General features: G+C 50.0%; 1 protein-coding gene across 1 annotated transcript; it reads right to left on the bottom strand.

Annotated features, from left to right (window-relative positions):
- Positions 1–1,751: 1,751 nt before the first annotated feature.
- On the bottom strand, positions 1,752–16,060 carry LOC147204333 (uncharacterized). The gene is made up of 16 exons (XM_086114639.1): positions 15,829–16,060; positions 14,677–14,833; positions 11,997–12,050; positions 10,561–10,616; positions 10,412–10,484; positions 9,715–9,837; positions 9,437–9,636; positions 9,190–9,321; positions 8,122–8,290; positions 7,895–8,033; positions 7,048–7,144; positions 6,432–6,932; positions 5,703–5,801; positions 5,485–5,628; positions 5,344–5,398; positions 1,752–5,266 (listed from the first exon to the last, which is right to left on the bottom strand). The coding sequence occupies exons 2-16, from the start codon at positions 14,729–14,731 to the stop codon at positions 4,881–4,883; spliced, it is 2,283 nt and encodes a 760-aa protein (XP_085970765.1). The 5' UTR covers positions 14,732–14,833; positions 15,829–16,060; the 3' UTR covers positions 1,752–4,880.
- Between the last annotated feature and the right edge of the window lie 579 nt (positions 16,061–16,639).

Below are 16,639 nucleotides of genomic sequence, written 5' to 3' on the forward strand. Positions count from 1 at the left end.
CCATGAAGATACCACAATGATTTCAATAACATGAGCATGGCAACACTTTGATTTGAACTTTGCATGAAGATACCACAATGTCTTTGTATGCCAGTAATCAGGTAACATAACTCACATTTTGTCCCAACTGCCAAACGATGCAATTTTTCTTTTAAAAAAATCCAAGTAAGCATGTTTCAGTGCTTTGTTTTTTTTTTTTTTTTCTTGTTCAGGGAGTTAAATCTAGCCTCTGTTGAGCTTTGAGAAGTGCATCAAAGCAGCTTGAATGTTTGAAGTGGAGATGTGAAGCTCACATGACAGATGAACATGAGTAAGAGAGGTTCTTTACCTTTGTTGAACTTGTTTTGTCGCTCCGGACATATTCGTAGTCCACCAAGCACTCTTGAACGAATTCCCGCTCCGAAAACGCCTTCGTGTCCTGAGCGATGTTGAAGACGAAACACAAAGCTCGTCCTGGTTGCAGCTTCCCGGGCCGCGTGTCGCTTGGTAGAATGTTGTTGGTATTTTTCCTTCGAAGAAATGTTTCGTCTCACGTCGACTCACGTTGCTCGTCCTTCAAGACGGCGAACGGCTCACCACAAACTAAAAACACGAGTTGACACCTGACTTCAGTAAATAAATATGTAACAGTCCGTATTGTCTTTAAGTCACGGCATTCAGCGTCCACCTTGAGGGTTTTTTTTGGGGGGGGGGGGGGGGGGCATGGGAGAACATTTTGAAGAGTGACCACGATCGTGACTTGTTGCCAATCACCCGGACTGGACCAGAGCACCTGTACGTAAACGAAGCACGCATACCGTAAGCAAGTTTCAAAGTAAAAGTTATGCTGTTTTATTCCAGGCACCATGCAACTTTTGGAAAGTAGCTTTTATTTTCTTAATTCCCAAAAACTTTTCACAGTCCAGGAAGAGCCCGACCGCGGCCCAACACGTATTATCCAAAACATTTTGAAAGTACTGTAGCTATTATTTTCTTAATTCCAAGCACGGCTTCGCGGGCCAGTAAGAGCCCTGTATTTGGCCCGCGGGCGCAAAATGCCGAGCTCTGGCCCACATGATGCTTGAAACATTCGATCGAAAAGTAAAAAGACTGACACTGAAGACAATGAATCCACACTATAGGATTTCAGTTTAAATGTTGCAGCAGTTTTTTTCGTTTTTTTTTTTTTTTGGGGGCCACTTAGGTGGTGAGCTCACATTGGGTTCGCTACCTCACCTATTTTGGCTTCGTGTTTGAAGCAGCAGTTTTAAGATTGCAGATTTAGGGTTACGGCTAGGACTTGAATCAAGTCAAGTCACGCTCAGGGTCATCAGCACCGCAAAGCTTTTATTTTCTCTCTTCAAGTACACTGGGCCCTGTTTGCCATTAACTAATTCTGTGCTACACTTTGCTAGTAGCATGGTTGTGTGTGTGTGTGTGTGTGTGTGTGTTTGTAATGTTATCATCAAACAAAATATGTCTATTAATTCTAAAACCAAGTTCTGATATTGCAGTCCAACCTCTTTTCAACGTACTCCGTTTACGATGTTTTCACCCCGATAACGTTCGCATCCGAATAACGAACCCCCGTTATCGCGTTCAGATTCGTGATGTCCATCGAGGTACGTTGCAACGAGGTCCGGAAAACAGGACAACAAATGCGCGGCTTAATAAGACCATTTTAGGCCAGCTGTCATTTACCCGTTAGATGAAAATTAAGACAAAGTGGAGACGCATGGAAAATCTATTAAGACTTTTAATTTTATGAATGTTTCAAATACATTTTGGGGCATCGATAAGTTACAGAATAAATAAAATCATAGCAGCAGAAAAACTTTCCCCCGGTCTCGTGTTGTGACATCCATGTATTCCGCAAAGGGAAATACATCCGTCGTATCAGAATTGAGCTGGTCAAACAACATTGGGCGAGATGGTGGAGGCCACGTAAAAATAAACAACAACAGCAACAACAACAAAAAGCGCTGGAAGTCACAGGAGGCAGCATCTTACTCTCCTGCCGGTTTCTTTGTTTGTTTGTACATGTAGCAAGAAATACTTGCCGATGGCTTGTGATCGTCACAAACGGCGATGCAAGTGCAACTGCATCGTTGGTTGTCACGGAAGCTGCACAGCGAGCAAAAAAAAAAAAAAAACACGCGGAGGACGGCGTCGCCTTCTCGTGCATGTCAAGTTTTCCCGGCCCGTTTCATCGATTTCAGGGGCTCTCAAAAACCTTTTGGGTAAGGGGACCCCTGAAATTTTGGCAAGGAACCCCCTCATAATCTTAAAAGAAGTCACCCATATGCATGGAAATGATTTAAAAGATGTCATCATTGTGAGAAATAAAGAAAATGATGGGATCTTTTTTTTACAAGACATTTTATCAGGGTTGTAAGAATAAAGTTTGGATTTTTTTCTCAGAGACGCTTGTAATATGACATTAAAAAAAAAAAACGATGTTTAACAGTGGAACAAGTCCATTCATTATAGAGTCGGAATTTTATTGTTTAATAAAACTTTTGCTTCATTTCCCTGACCTGCAAAAAAAAAAAAAGCCCCACAAAATGTGAAAGTTGCTCCTCAGATCAAGTCACTGATCAGCAAAACTGATCATATAAAAAAATATATATTATTAGCCCAAAGCTAAGGGAGGAGTCATTGGTTTAGTTTGTCTTTTTTGCCGCGCCGGTCACAAAATGTAAATGATTTTCTTGAAACAATATCATGTTGCAGACCTTGTGGGACCCCAATTTGAGAACCACGCTTCTATTTGTAACCCGTCGTGTATCACACACACGCACTAATTGCTGGCAAACTAACAAGTGCATTTAGCGATTGCCAATCATGGCCAGAAAGCAGAGTTTGAGCTTGCGCGGGTCGCTCTCTCCTTGGTGCACGCGGCTCGTTTCGCGGCTTCCGCCAGCTCGTTGTCTACCTTTGCACGCCGACTGTGCGTCTGGCATGGAGGTGAAGATCTGGTGCCACGCTCAAGCTGCGCTGCGCGCGCCCTGTCTGGTTTTTAACGCACCCGGCGAGCGGGCTTGATGAATGGCTGCGACTCAACCGCTCAGTCAACAGCAGCCAAATCAGGCCCACGGCAGGTTTTTTTGGGGGGGGGGGGGGGGTTGTTTTCTTTTTTGGTATGTTGCCCCAATGCTGCCATACTGGAGGCATGTTTGTGTTCATGTGCCTGGAGCGCTTTATTTATTTTGTTTGTTTGTTTGTTGTTGGCTCTGCAAGCATGGCGCTGTGGCATGTCAACCCCCCCCCCTTCCCCCCCAGTGGTGCTCTTGTTTGTTGTGGTTTCGAGTCCAAGTGCTTTTCAATGACCGTCGCGATTTACTAAAAGTGAACAAGGTGTCCCCCAAATATTGACTTCCTCTTTGACGCTCCGTTTTGTTTGCGGAGCAAACGAACGCATTTGATGTGTTTGGATTTTCTAATCGGCTTATTCCCAGGGTCACGGGCATGCTAGAGCCAATCCCAGATGATTTTGGCCAGTAGGCGGGGTACACCCCGAACTGGTCGCCAGCCAATGGCGAGGCACACATCGCCAAATAATCATTTGCATTCACAATCACACCTAGGGACAATTTAACCCGCCGTGCATGTTTTTGGAATGTGGGAGGAAAGCGGAGTACCCAGAGAAAAGCCACGCGGGCATGTCGACAACATGCAAAACCCCGCACAGAAAGACCGTAGCCGGAATTGAACCCTGCAGCTGTGCACTGTGAGACCGACGTGCTCACCAGTCGCCCACTGTGCCGCCCCAGGCTAAACATGTGAGGCAAAATTGAAATGGAAAAAAAAAAGGCATTGCTAAAATCGTTCCAATGACATGGGCCACAGTAGGCAACGAACAGGCTGAAATCGGATTTCATCAAAAACCAACATCCACTTTTTGAAGGTCAAGTTTCAAGTTTCAAGTCATCATGGGAAGATCAGGTCTCACAATTGCCAACGAGGACGTTCCACAATGTTGCCAAACGATATCCGCGTCTTGAGAGAATGGCGGGAAACCAGTTGCACGTTTGTGAACACGCACCAATGACTAAATTCAACGAGGGCGAGAAGAATCGAACAAAAAAAAAATAATAATTTTTTTTTTTTTACTTGTATCGGAGTCAATAAATACCAGAATCAAAACGGAAATACTTGAGTAATGGTCAGTCAAAGAACGAGAACATCTTGTGGGCCACCCCTGTGCGGAGCTTTGTGTCCGTTTCTCCCGTCCCGGCTTTTATGAATTCAACACTGCAACAAATCAAACCCCCGACCTTGCGTGGAGTCAATCCTTCTGACAGCGGTGCTGGATGGATGGATTTTCTTTCCGTCCGGCAAATGGAAGGGAGAAAGCGCAGTCGACGGAACGAAGAAGGAAAAGAAAGTAGGAACCAAGGAAGGAATGATGCGTACTGCGTATCACCGATTAGACGAACGATAGGACGGAAGGGATGGCGCAGGATTAATTGAAGGAAGGAAGGAAGGAAGTGTTGGTAGGGCATCGAGAAGGATGAAAGGGAGGGTGGAAGATAGGAATGCAGAAGAGAAAGAAAAAAGGAAGGCGGGAGGGGCCGCCGGCTGGCTAGAAGGAAAGGCGCACGCATTGGATGGGAAGGATTGCCGTTACGCGGAAGGATTGAAAGGAAGGCGAGCGGAAGGCCGCCTGACCTGGACGGAGGGAAGCGGGAGGGATTTTGCAGGTGCCGGAAAGACAAAAGGAAGGTCGGGAGCGAGGCAGCATCCGTACAAATCAAAGGATCAAAGGAAGAAAAACGTCTTGGGTCCGAGGGCAGGACGACGGGAAAAGAAAGAAGTCAGAAAAGATGAAAAGAAGGGAGAAACTACGAATGAAAGGACGGACTGCGCGTAGCCAGTCGCCGGGCAGTCGGGACGCTTCCTCACCACTGCTCGATCATCAGATCCAACACTCGATTGATGTTGAGATCCGAATCCAGACTGAAGTCGGCCTCGGCGAAGGGAGGCGGCGGCGGCGTGAGCAGTCGCAAGCCGGACGTCAGCGTCTCCAGGATGTCGGCGGCCTCGAAGGCGGCCTGCGCCCGACGCTTCCGCGACTTGCCGGCCGAGTGCGGCGGAGGCGAGGTGCAAAGGGCCGGCGGGGGCGCCGGGACCGCGTGACTCACGGCGGGAGACGGGGGGAGCTCCAGGAGAAGCGAGGAGCAGAGAGGCAGGAAGCCGCTCTCCTCCGAGTGCTGCTGGCATTTCTGGGACGGATCCGCTTGAGGAGGAGGAGGAGATGACGGCCGAGGAGATTTGTGGACGGAGTCTACAAAGGAAGCCGGAAAATGCTAGCAAGCCACTTTCGGATCTTCAGCTTGGCTTTCCTATTTACGAGATACTCACCGACAGAAGCGCTGCGCTCATCCAGAATGTCATCTATGGATTGTCGAGGGTCCATCTATTGACCCAGAAAATGAAGTCCGGTACTTTTCCTTTTCTCAAATGAAGAGAGCTCGACTTTTCCCGCCCGCCGCGGACGCTCACCTGCGCTTTCAGGATGGCCTCCTGGAGCTCCTCCTCCAAGCTACGAACGCCGGGCGAGTTTTGGACCGGGCTCGCCGTGATCCGCAGCGGCAGCTCAAAGTCTCGGCCGATCGTATCGGCGGGCCAAGGCCGGGAGCAGAGGACCTTCGAGGAACCAGAGTCGAGTTGGCGGACTCGGTCGACGCGCGAAAGGCTTGGGAGAGGTCCGGCCGGATTACCTGAGCAAACAACACCTCGGTTCCGGTATCCCTTTCCCGGTCCCCCCTCCTGCATCCCGGTTCCTGTTGCAGGAATGGATGAAGGGATCTTGCGCAAGACTGGCGGGACGGGCAGAGAGTAAAACGGCGTCAGCTTGAAATAACTCAACACGCCCGACGTCTCCGTAGCACGTCGGTTCGAAAATACCCTCAAAGTGATTTGCGCAAAGCCATTGTGAACAAAAAGGTGAGCTCGGTTCGGATTTTGGGATGAAGCCCAAATGCGCGGCGACCGCTTGAACTCGTCCAACTGTTCATTGCCCTTTTGGTACTTGAGTTCTCTAAGGAGCTGAACGCAAAATTCCCGAGGGTGCCGTCCTTGAATTGACCGAGGCATTTCCACGGACATCCCGCTCGGAAGCCCTTTCTGCGTCTTCTCCGCACGTCCGGGTTCCGACAACATCCTGTTTGAACTGGGAGGTTCCCATCATCGATTGTCAGGTGTCGTCTGGGTCTCACCAGGTCAAAAAGAGCAAGAGGGCCGCGCGAATAGCAATTCTAATCGCAAACAAGAAACGTATCTATAACGGGTCAATAGCGACTGTCCATTTGCTCGTTCAAGTTGTCCGAGGAGTCCCGAAACGAAAAATTGTGGCGCGTTTTAAGTTCTTTACGCGAGCCAAAATCCAAGTCACGCGTCACTTTTTGTTCTCCACCCAAATTGCAAAGACCCAAAAGCTTTTCCCTCACTTGTTGGACAGTGTTGGGCGGGGCTTCTCTCGCCCTGCAATCGATCCGCTCTTTCCCGTCCAAGTCGACGGCCGGCTCGGTCCTCCAGGTGGCGCCGCACCGCAGGGGCGACGAGGACGACATGGGTAAACTGGGACTCGGGGTTCCGGAAGCGGTGCAGGCGGGAGCGAGGAAGACCGCGTTGAGAGGACCGCGCCGTTCGCCGGACAGACTGACGGAGAGACCGTCGGCTACGTTCGGAATGCCGTCCGGGACTCGGCGATCCGGGACGTACGTCCGTCGGTCGGGGCCGCTCCCGGGCGAGTCCGCCGAGCCGCGGCTCGAGCCGGGAAGCGGGCGAGGGGGGGTCGGGGGCTCCGTGCCGCCCCCCGGCGGACAGAGGGGCGCGGGAGGGGCGCGCGAGGGCGGGAGCTGGAAGGGGCGAAGGCGCTGCAGCAGGGCCGGCTTGGTGCCGGAGACGGGGAGGCCTCGCTTGCGCAGCTGCTGCCTCAACTCGGACACCTGAGGAGGCCAAAGCGCGCGGGGGGGGGTCATCCGAGGTGGCGCTCGGGATTAACTGCGGATATGACCCGTCGGGTCTGAGATATTTCCGGATTTACGCCATCGCTTGTCTTACTTTGAGATCAACGAGATTTGCCGGGAGGAGCTCCAGTTTGGGCGCATTGTTTATGTCCTTTGGCGTGCGGTTGGTGGCGGCGGCGGCGACGGGTTCACTGGAAGAAAAAAAAAACTAAAAGATTCCTTGGATTTACCCAACACAAAGATGATTAAAACGTGCTCAACCGATGATTTTTTTTTTAAATGAGAACCGATAATTGAATGGAAACATCTTCCTGCTTCCGGCTCGTCACTCTCAAATCAATATTGCTCATGAAAAGCAATTGAAACGCCATGAAATGAATCCGTTTCCAGATCCCCACGACAAGCGCGATTTTATTTTGTTCTGTGAAATCAAAGGAACCTACTAAAAGAGTATTTGAAGAAAGAAACGGGGGGGTCGCTTCAAAGCGGTGCGATGATTGGACCCGTCGGGGCATCGAATGGATTGAAACTGGAGCGCGGTGGTTGTTTTACGAGACGTTTTGCCTCTCATCCGAGCGGGCCGCGTCAGTTTCCGCAACGAGGCTCGGTGAGGCGGTCCTCACCCTCGCGGCACGCCCAAACCAAGCAAAGCTTGCGACGCCTGCTCGGGTGAGCTCGATCAATCATTTGACTCGGCGACGCACCGACGCCGAGGACGCTAGCGGTGAGCGTGAACATTCTCCGATATTCAACGCGTCATTCGCCAACTGTTTGCCCGAAGACACTTTCGTGGGAAATGAATGACGACAGCAACGAAACGATTCAAGTGGACGGCGAACCCGTCGGGCAACGACGGAGGTGGCCGCGCACCCGCGAAGCGCAGATTGGCAGCCATCTTGGAATGTGCGTCCAAGTCTCAGGAAATGAGCGAAAGCGAATACCTGCGCAGCACGGCGACTTGCTGCTGCTGTTGCTGCTGAAGGATTTGCAGCTGGAGAAAGACTTGTTGCTGCTTGAGCAGATGAGAATTGGCGGCGCCTAATGGCTGGGTGGGAGGGCTTTTCTGTTTGGCTCCTCCCTCTTGAAAGACACGACACACACACACACAGCACAGGTAAAGCGCAGGTGTCGGGTTTTGACTGCGAGACCGTTGAGAGCAATTCGCTACCTCCGGGCCCAGACGCCGCCCCTCTCTGGTCGGGAGGAATGTACTGGTGATACTTGAGTTTCTTCATCTTGGGTTTGGTGTCCCGCGGTTTCCGTGAGCGAGCGAGGTGGCTGAGGTTGAAGGCGGGCGTCGGCGAAGAGGAACCGGCAGGACTGGGAGGCCCGGCTGTCTGCGAGGGTTCAAAGCGGGCTCAGTGGAGTCACTCCAAAGCTGGCGCATAGAAAATGTGATGCGGGGGGGCAGGGGGGGGGGGCGTCGAGCTGTTTGACGTGCGGAGGTTAAACCCGTCACGGCTCTCCGGATGACAGCGCGCATTGGCTTTGGACGCGCAGCCGCGGCGTTTGTGTGGGCAAATACGCGGCACGCGCCCGCGAGTGCAAATTGACAGTAATGAATGCGGAACAGCGGTCGGGTGGCGCTCGCAAAACACAAGCGCGAGCGTCTTTGTTCGGGTCAGCGTCTTGACGTAGCCGACTTTGTTGTCATTTCAGATGCTAATTAGCGGGTCAAACGCCGGCTCGAAACGTACTTCGTTCCACATTATTTCTGAGATCCACTCGCACGCGTATGATAACATTTGCTACCGACTAACACTTTTCGAGATCCCGGATACGAGCGGCCATTTGAGTTTCCACCGCAGGGTGTTTGGGCTCTCCGTCGCAGGTCAGAAAGTGAGAAGCTCGGTCATCCGGGGGGGGCTCAGAGTCGAGCCGCTTCTCCTCCCCGTCGAGAGGAGCCAAATGAAGTGTTCTGGGCATGTCCCACCGGCACCGGGGCCAACCCGGGACACGTTGGAGAGAGACCGTCTCCCCAGCTGGACCGGGAACCCCCCCCCCCCCCTGGAAAAAGCTGGAAGAGGGAAGTCCGGGCTTCCCTGCTAAAGCTACTGCCCCCCCCCCCCGCGCGACCCGACCCCGGATAAGCGGTAGCAAGTGGATGGATGGATGAGATTTTTCGTTCCCCGCTTTGCATAAACGAATACCAATTCATGGAACAAATCTCAGCATTTAGGCGAACGTGCTTGCGATCGCGACGAGGCCAGCAGAGAGCGCACATCAGTCACTGTACCTTTGGCAGCAGGGGGGGGGTCGGGGAAATCAGAAAGATCCCGTTTGGTGGAGCCGCGGCCGCAGTGGAGTTGCTTTCGCACCCGCTCGGCGCTCGGCTGCCCTCGGTTGCCGGGAGCGAAGCCGAAGCGGACTGAAAGGGGGACGCGGGCGTCAGTCAGCACTTCCGTCAAATGGATTTTTGCTTCGTTTCGTTTGAATGCATCCCAGCCGGGGGGAATCCCAAAGCGACTCCGTTGTGGTCTCACCTGAATATGAAGCGGACCGCGGTGGAGGGGCGGGCCCGCCGATGACGAGTCACTCAGCAATCGGTCATCGGAGAGCCCCGCCGGCGAAGGGAAGGCCATGGCCGCCGCCGGTTGGGGAGCGACGCGTCGCTTGCTCGACGCGTCGCAGGAGGAGATGTCGTCTTCGAAGACATTTGCGGGCAACGCGAAAGAGGCGGGGCCTTTGGAAACGAAAGCCAAAGGACGTGAGGGTCCGAAGAGGGGATCGGCCGGCTGGCCGACGTGCTGGCGTGACTCACCGTTGTCGAGGCGGAGGCGCTGCGCTTTGTCTTTGGGCTTGGCGGGCGCGGGTGGATCTCGGATCGCCTCTTTGAGGTCCCGACGAGCCTTCTTCTGCCGCGAGGCCCCGCACTCGCTTTTCTCTAAAAAGGGTTGATGGCAGGAGAATTCAAGTTTCAAAGTCAACGCGCCTGCGGGGATCTCGTCTTTTGCAAACAATGTACCATCGAATGGCAGATACGGCACGGAGGGAAATGCACTTTTTCGCTGAAGCCAATCAAATAATTGCACATAAGAATGCGTCCTTCTCAAACGTATCAAAATACGGATCAAATTGTCTTTTATTGGAGAGGCCTACACACACACACACACACACACACACACAACAGTACAGAGAGAAAGAGAATACATAATTATAAACTCTGTGTATTATGACAAGAGCTTGTCCCAGACAAGTTAAATGCCCAAAAAACGTTTGGAAAAGTGCGTGTGGGTGGGTGGGCATAATACGACTGGAATATAAGGTGGAAAAGGACACCCAGAAAACAGAGACGCGCGGAGCAGCTCCGGCAGCTTATTTTGTGTGCGTTGGTCACTGAGTTTCGGGACTCTGAGAGGTCGCATTTGTTTTCAAGCGGCAGCTGACAACGTGTGCACGCTTGTCGTCGGGCCCCCGAGCGTGTGACATTGCGCCACGTGCGTTTGTGCCGGTATCACCTTGCACGGTTGCAGGAGCGAGTCCACCAGGGGGCGTCTTCGGATGTCTTCCGGCACCGTTGTCGGTTGGACGCTGCGGTCAGGAAGCGGCAAAAATCAAACCACCGTGCGAGATTCACTTGACAACTCTACGGAGGCGTTCAACTCACCGGAGCTTCACTTTTGTCTTTTTCTTTGTTTTTAGTGGAACTTGTCGACTTCAAGCCTGCAGAAACAAAAAGGACCAAGGTGAAAGAAACGCTCTCGTGAAAATTCCAAGAGACAGACTTCATATGCGGTTTTTATCCACTACCTTTTTTGCAGGTGCGTTGAGCACGCAATCTGCTGCAAAACACTGTCAAATGCTCTTTGCCAATGCACACGACAGAGTGAAACTTCGACGCATTGTGAATTTACCTTCAGCAAATCCAATTCGCTTCAACTGGTTGCCAATCGATCACAGGGTTTATATCGACATGCGATCATTGGCAATTCCATTCCAAATTCCGTCCTCACGAAAGCAAAATGCATGATTTTGTTTTGTGGAAGGAAACCGGAGCACCCAGCCAGAAAAAAAAAAAAAAAAAACATGCCAACGCCGCGCAGCAAGGCCAGAGCCAGCCATCTTTCCGATCCGCAACGACAAAACCGAGACGCATGCTAGTCATGCTAACAGATAAGTAACAACAAAAAAAAGAAACTAAAGAGGGAATAAATAGATTGAACGTGTAAACTGTTACAAAATGTCACCCTCAGAAATGCTTTTCGTACATTCTGAGAATTCGTTTGATTTTCTTCCAACTTATTTTTCTCAAAGGTGCACCGTTTCGAATTCACCGCCATCTTTCTTAGGCTGAGGTGCAAGCAAAATGTCATCCCAAACGACGGATTAAGTGCGTGGCATTTGTCACACACGCTGCAGTCGCGAAATTGAGTAACTTCCTTTTGCTAACTTTGTCTCCTTTGGGTATCCGTAGCAGAAACATAGCGGCCAAACATGGCAGCCTCCTGTCAAGGAGGTGCGCCCGATATCATCTAATCTAATTAGCAATCACTTCTCCCGCAATTACATGAAAACATTTATGTAGAGGTTTAAAAGATTTATGTAGGCATTTTTTCTTTTAGATGTGACAAAAAAAATGTGCTAATCGTATAAATCGATTTTTTTTTCTCAGTCAGCAGATGTCCAAAATCTGAAATAAATCACAATGAGAGACTTTATGAATAATGTTTTTTAAAAAAAGGGTTCAAACACCTTTTTGTGCGCAATAAGCTTGGTGACTGCAAGTTTGGCATTAATTCGCCGTTGTTCTTCTTATCTGGCAAATGGCAGGTTGCGATCGTTGCATTGGAGGGCTTTGTTCTCCACTTTCTTGGCCACTGTGGAGAGGAGCCGTTGAATGAGAAAGAAACGTACTTGCTCAGAAAAGTTGGCTTACTCCCGAACAATTTAGCGGATGGCCTCAGCCTTTGTCGTGGTCCCCGTCGCAAGTCTTTTCACTGATTGGCTGCGAGGAACGATCGCATTGCGATCAACAACTCTCCCAAGATGATGACTAAGCACACAAATTAGTCACAAATGTTCACCGTCGCGCATAAAACCAACCCAAGTCTGCGTTGATCTCACTCTGCCTTCGGTTCTGAATCCTCAACTGCAGCACTGAAAGACAAAAAAAAAAAAAAAGACAAAAAAAGAGGAATCAAGCATTGGTATCGATGGGACCATCATTGGCTTGAAGGGCTCCATGAAGAATGACAAGTAAACGGCGCTGCAATCAATAAATCACATTTGACACAGAAGCAAGACTCGAGCGCCGTTGAAGAAGCTGGCTCATATTTGGAACGCATGCACACACAAACAGGTGAAGCCAATGATACATTTGAGTGAGACCTTAGCGAGGGGAGGGGGGGGGGAGGTGAGGCCTACCCGGGGTGGGCATTGGAGGCCAGTAACTATTTATCTCTCTATATATCTATTTCGGTCAGACACCACCCCCCCCCCCCTTCAGCTGTTCCGGCATTTCATGTACCCCCCCCCCCCCCACCCCCCTCCCTCACCTCCCTCACGTCATCCTCGCTGGTACTGCCAGAACTGTTCTCATCCTGTGGACTTTGCACAAGACAAAAGTTGAACAAATGGACCGCAGAGAAATAAAAAGCACCAAAGCCTTTTTCCCTTCAGTTTGATGCCAGCACCAGGAGAACAAGGCACTCCCAAAAAAGAAAAAGAAAAGGCCTTGCAACTCTGCACACGAGCATGACGTAATGGCCAGGTGCCCAACCTGAGGGTTAAAACGGTGAAAGTCTACATTGAGGCAAAAATTTGTTTCAAGCCCACATGTGCTTTAAACTCGTTAAAACACACCGAGGACATCTTTGAACACACACACACACACACACACACAAAGCAAGTCACAAATGTGTAGAAAATGTTTCTGAATGTTTGATATGTGCCTTTAAGAGGCGGGGCCTGGTAGAGTGGCGTGTTATGTCTGCGTGTGAGTGTCTGGGAATGGGCAGTGGCTGACAGCAGCTTTTGCAGAAGTCACCCAAAAAAAAAGAAATAATATGAAAAACAGCACTACGTTGCACTTTTTTTCAAAAATAAAAATGCACAATAATGCCCAAATTATTTCAAGACAATGAAATAGCTTTTGCCAGGTTTTTTTGTTCAAACGGCATTGAGCAGCTCCTTCCGTTGCGCATACCATGGCCACCTTTGTCCAGCATCATCCAGACATACAGATCCTGTATCTACTTTACACGGAGACGGTCGCAGCTTCTCAGTAAGCTGCAGTAATAGTATTCATTCCTCGCAGAGGATAAAGAAGATATGCCTGTGAGTATTGTTATATTATCGGTCCTGATGCGCTACTCTACATGTGTTCAAATATCTTAGAAGGGTTACAACACAGATTCTGTTCATGGCTTTTTGCATTGTTTGTTAGCATTAAGCTAAAGGGATTTTTCCTGAGCCGTGGGCTAAGCATGTTTCGAAGCAACACGTGTTGAGCAAAATAAAGCCAATGAGAGGATCTGTTCAAAGTGATATTCTGGTCTTGGCATTCACCCCTTATACACGCATGACGGCGCGCACACACACAAAGCAGCTGCCAACCTTCCTCCTCCTCCTCCTCCTCCTCCTGCGGCCCCCTTAAACCCTGCCCCCCCCCCAAGCCAGGAATCACATGTTCCAGCAGGTGTTGTCCCACCTTGGGGACAGCCTCAAAGACCATGACGTCATTTCCTCCGCTCGAAAAGACGACAGCTGATAAATTGTGAACTGCTATTGCGTATTAAAAAGGTTGATCAAGTATAGACTAAGTCACCACTAAAGTTTTAGTCAGGTAACGAATCCATGAGACAGACATACAGATACTGTAGACCACTTTACATCGAGACCATCGGAATCTCTCAGTAAGGTGTAGTGATATTATTCATTCTTCACAGAAGATAAAGAAGATATGCCCGTGAGCATTGCTATATTCGTGGCCCTAATATGCGGCACTCTATGTGTTCAAATATCTGCTGTTTAAAAAGGTTACAACACAGATGCTATTCGTTAGCCTGTCTGTGGCATTTTGCATTGTTTGTTAGCATCAAGCTAAAGGGAATTTCCTGAGGCGTGAGGTAAGCATGTTTATAAACATTGAGCCAAATCAACCCGATGAGAGGATATCTTCAAAGTGATATTGTGGGCTCACATATAGTCAATGCCTTCCTCACATAAAAAAAAAAGAAAAATATGGCAGGGGTGGGGCCTGTTCCTGTCACTCATCAGAAAAACAGGCGCCCGTTGATGACGGACTGAAAGGTCGGTTGGTACTTGACCAGGATGGACGAAAATCCACTTCCATCAGTGTCTTTATTTATTTATTTATCTTTAACGTTTCAAATCGATCGTCAGCAAAATGGGCGCCCGTCACCGACGGACTGACGGACCTTCCGTCAGTACAGCCGGAATGTCCACGTCTGCTTATTTAAGTCGACTGTGGAACTATCGCGGTTTGTCGTGGGCTAACGTCACGCGTCTCTCTTGAGTGTCAAGAAGCAACCCACAAAGCCACGACCGGAGACAATCCAACGGCTCACTCAATCCATTCCCTTTCCATCGAATCCTTGACGCTATCGCTCACGTGACAACCCCGTGCGACGCAATCTCCACCTCGCCTTCACCTCCGCATATTAATGCTCATGTAGCCAATGACCCTGCGCTTTGCGAAGGGGGACCTTAAGTGTCCGCTGTGCGGTCGTCTACTTAATTGCTTCCGTTGCCATGCGCTCACCTGAGCGGAACTTGTTCCGGATGAGGAGTGACCTCTCGGAAGCAAGCAGCGTCATGGCGGCTCTGAAGGGCGGCGAGGCACAGAGACACAAGAGGATCAACCCGGTGTGCGTCCGCCAGGACGAATGCAACCTCTTCTTTCCCTTTTCCGTGTGTCACTGCGGGGAAGGCAACAGAGTGAGAGAGCCAAACGCTTGCAAATCCACCGATGGACACAAAGTGAGATTGATCGAGGCACAGCAAAGACGTGCCACGCGCACGCATACACGCGCACACGCGCGCGGATAGAGACGCAAGACCTAACGGGCCAACTGTGGCGTCGGCAGTCGTCCCTGTAGACGGCCTGCCATGATCACAGTGGGTCAAATTATAGTCTGGCCGTCACAATCAAAAGACGAGTTTCACAATTTGCAGCGACGTTAGTTCTTTTTCATGGCCATCGAGAAGTCTGTGAGGATTATGTTGATGTTTTTGTTGCAAAATGCAATGCTTATAGCATGAAAACACCACTCGACAGATGCTGTTGGTTAGCCCGTCAAAGGTGTTTCCGATTAGCATTCAGGAGCAGAGCAAAAAGTTGTGAAGTTGTCGTTTGAAATACACAACATGTAATTCACTTTGTTTTATGTGTAGTTTGACCTTTGGTTGGGCATCAAACTGCTTGCTGCCTCTTCTTTGATATCAGAGCGTTGTTTTTTTCTTCTTTTTTTTAAGTTAGCCATGCTTAATCAAATTTTATTTGTGCATAATTTTGCTTAATCAAATTTTATTTGTGGATAATTTTGCTTAAATACTGTAAAATATGACACTTTTTTCTAGGCTACCTAGCTATGCTAACATAGATCAATTTTATTGGTGGATAATTTAGATTAAATTCCCAGTGTTTTGTTTTTTGCTTTTTTTTTTTTTTAGGCTAGCTATGCTAACTCGGTCAAATTTACTTGACAGGTGACTTTGTTAAAATTCAGTAAATATTCCAAATGTTTTTTTGTTTTTTTTAAAGACCAGTCTTTGCGGCAAAGTTAACCCTCTCAAAACACTTACTGGCCACTAGCGCATTATTCTTTTCTCAAACAACAAAGACGTGAGCGCGGCGCTTGGACAGTCGAAGATCAGCAAGAGCGGGCTGCCAATGAAGGAGGAAAATACTTACAGGAAGCGAGGAGAGAAGCTGAGCGGCCCCTCGGGGTGCTCGAACTGGACTTGATTTGCGATGAAATTGAAGAGGAGGAGAAGAGAAGAAAGCAACGAGGTGGCCGAGTGTTTTAATGGCAAGTTCCTTCTTTCATGTTCTTTTCATGTCCGCCCTTTCATCGCCGCTTTATTTCTGAACCGCTGCGTCCTTCTTTTTCTGGCCGTCTGCCGTTCTTCAGCCAACTCAGCCAGTCGCCTCCTCTCGCTCTGCGCCCCCCCCCCCCTGCCCCCTCTCTGGCTGCCCCAAAGCATCATGGGTGCCAACTGGGAGAGACTGTCAAACCCTCCCCCCCCCCCCCACCGCCGCGGCCTTGCCCACCCCGCCATGTCTCCCAGCTCACAGCCAATTCCCCCTTCAGCCTCACCCCTGACATCTGCCCACTCTCTGACTGAGCACCACCCTTTTTTTTTTTTTGTACAACAATTCCTTGGGGGGGGGGGGGGGGGGGGGGGTTGGCAACTTTCTCGCATGAATGTCTGTCGCTCACTGTCAGTGTATCATGTGATCCGCGGAGCAGTGACACCTGGGCCCAAAAGACCTTTTTAGTACCGCGAGGCCAACGGGGAGCATTTTGGACCCGCTTCAAACGGTTCGAGTGCAGCAAGGCTCATATGCTGCCTTCGGGATGCCTCTGGGTCACCCCTCTGCAAGTGATTTACTGCCGTGTGCGCGTGTCATACGCGACTGAGACTCTTGTGGCGCAAGTGAACGAAATCAGCAATATTTTATCTTCTTGTCCAAAGTGTGTGTGTGTGTGTGTGTGTGTGTG

Source organism: Hippocampus guttulatus, chromosome 6 (assembly GCF_054856545.1).
Source record: "Hippocampus guttulatus isolate MCC_2025c chromosome 6, RoL_Hgut_1.0, whole genome shotgun sequence".
In the NCBI taxonomy this organism is placed as follows: domain Eukaryota; kingdom Metazoa; phylum Chordata; class Actinopteri; order Syngnathiformes; family Syngnathidae; genus Hippocampus; species Hippocampus guttulatus.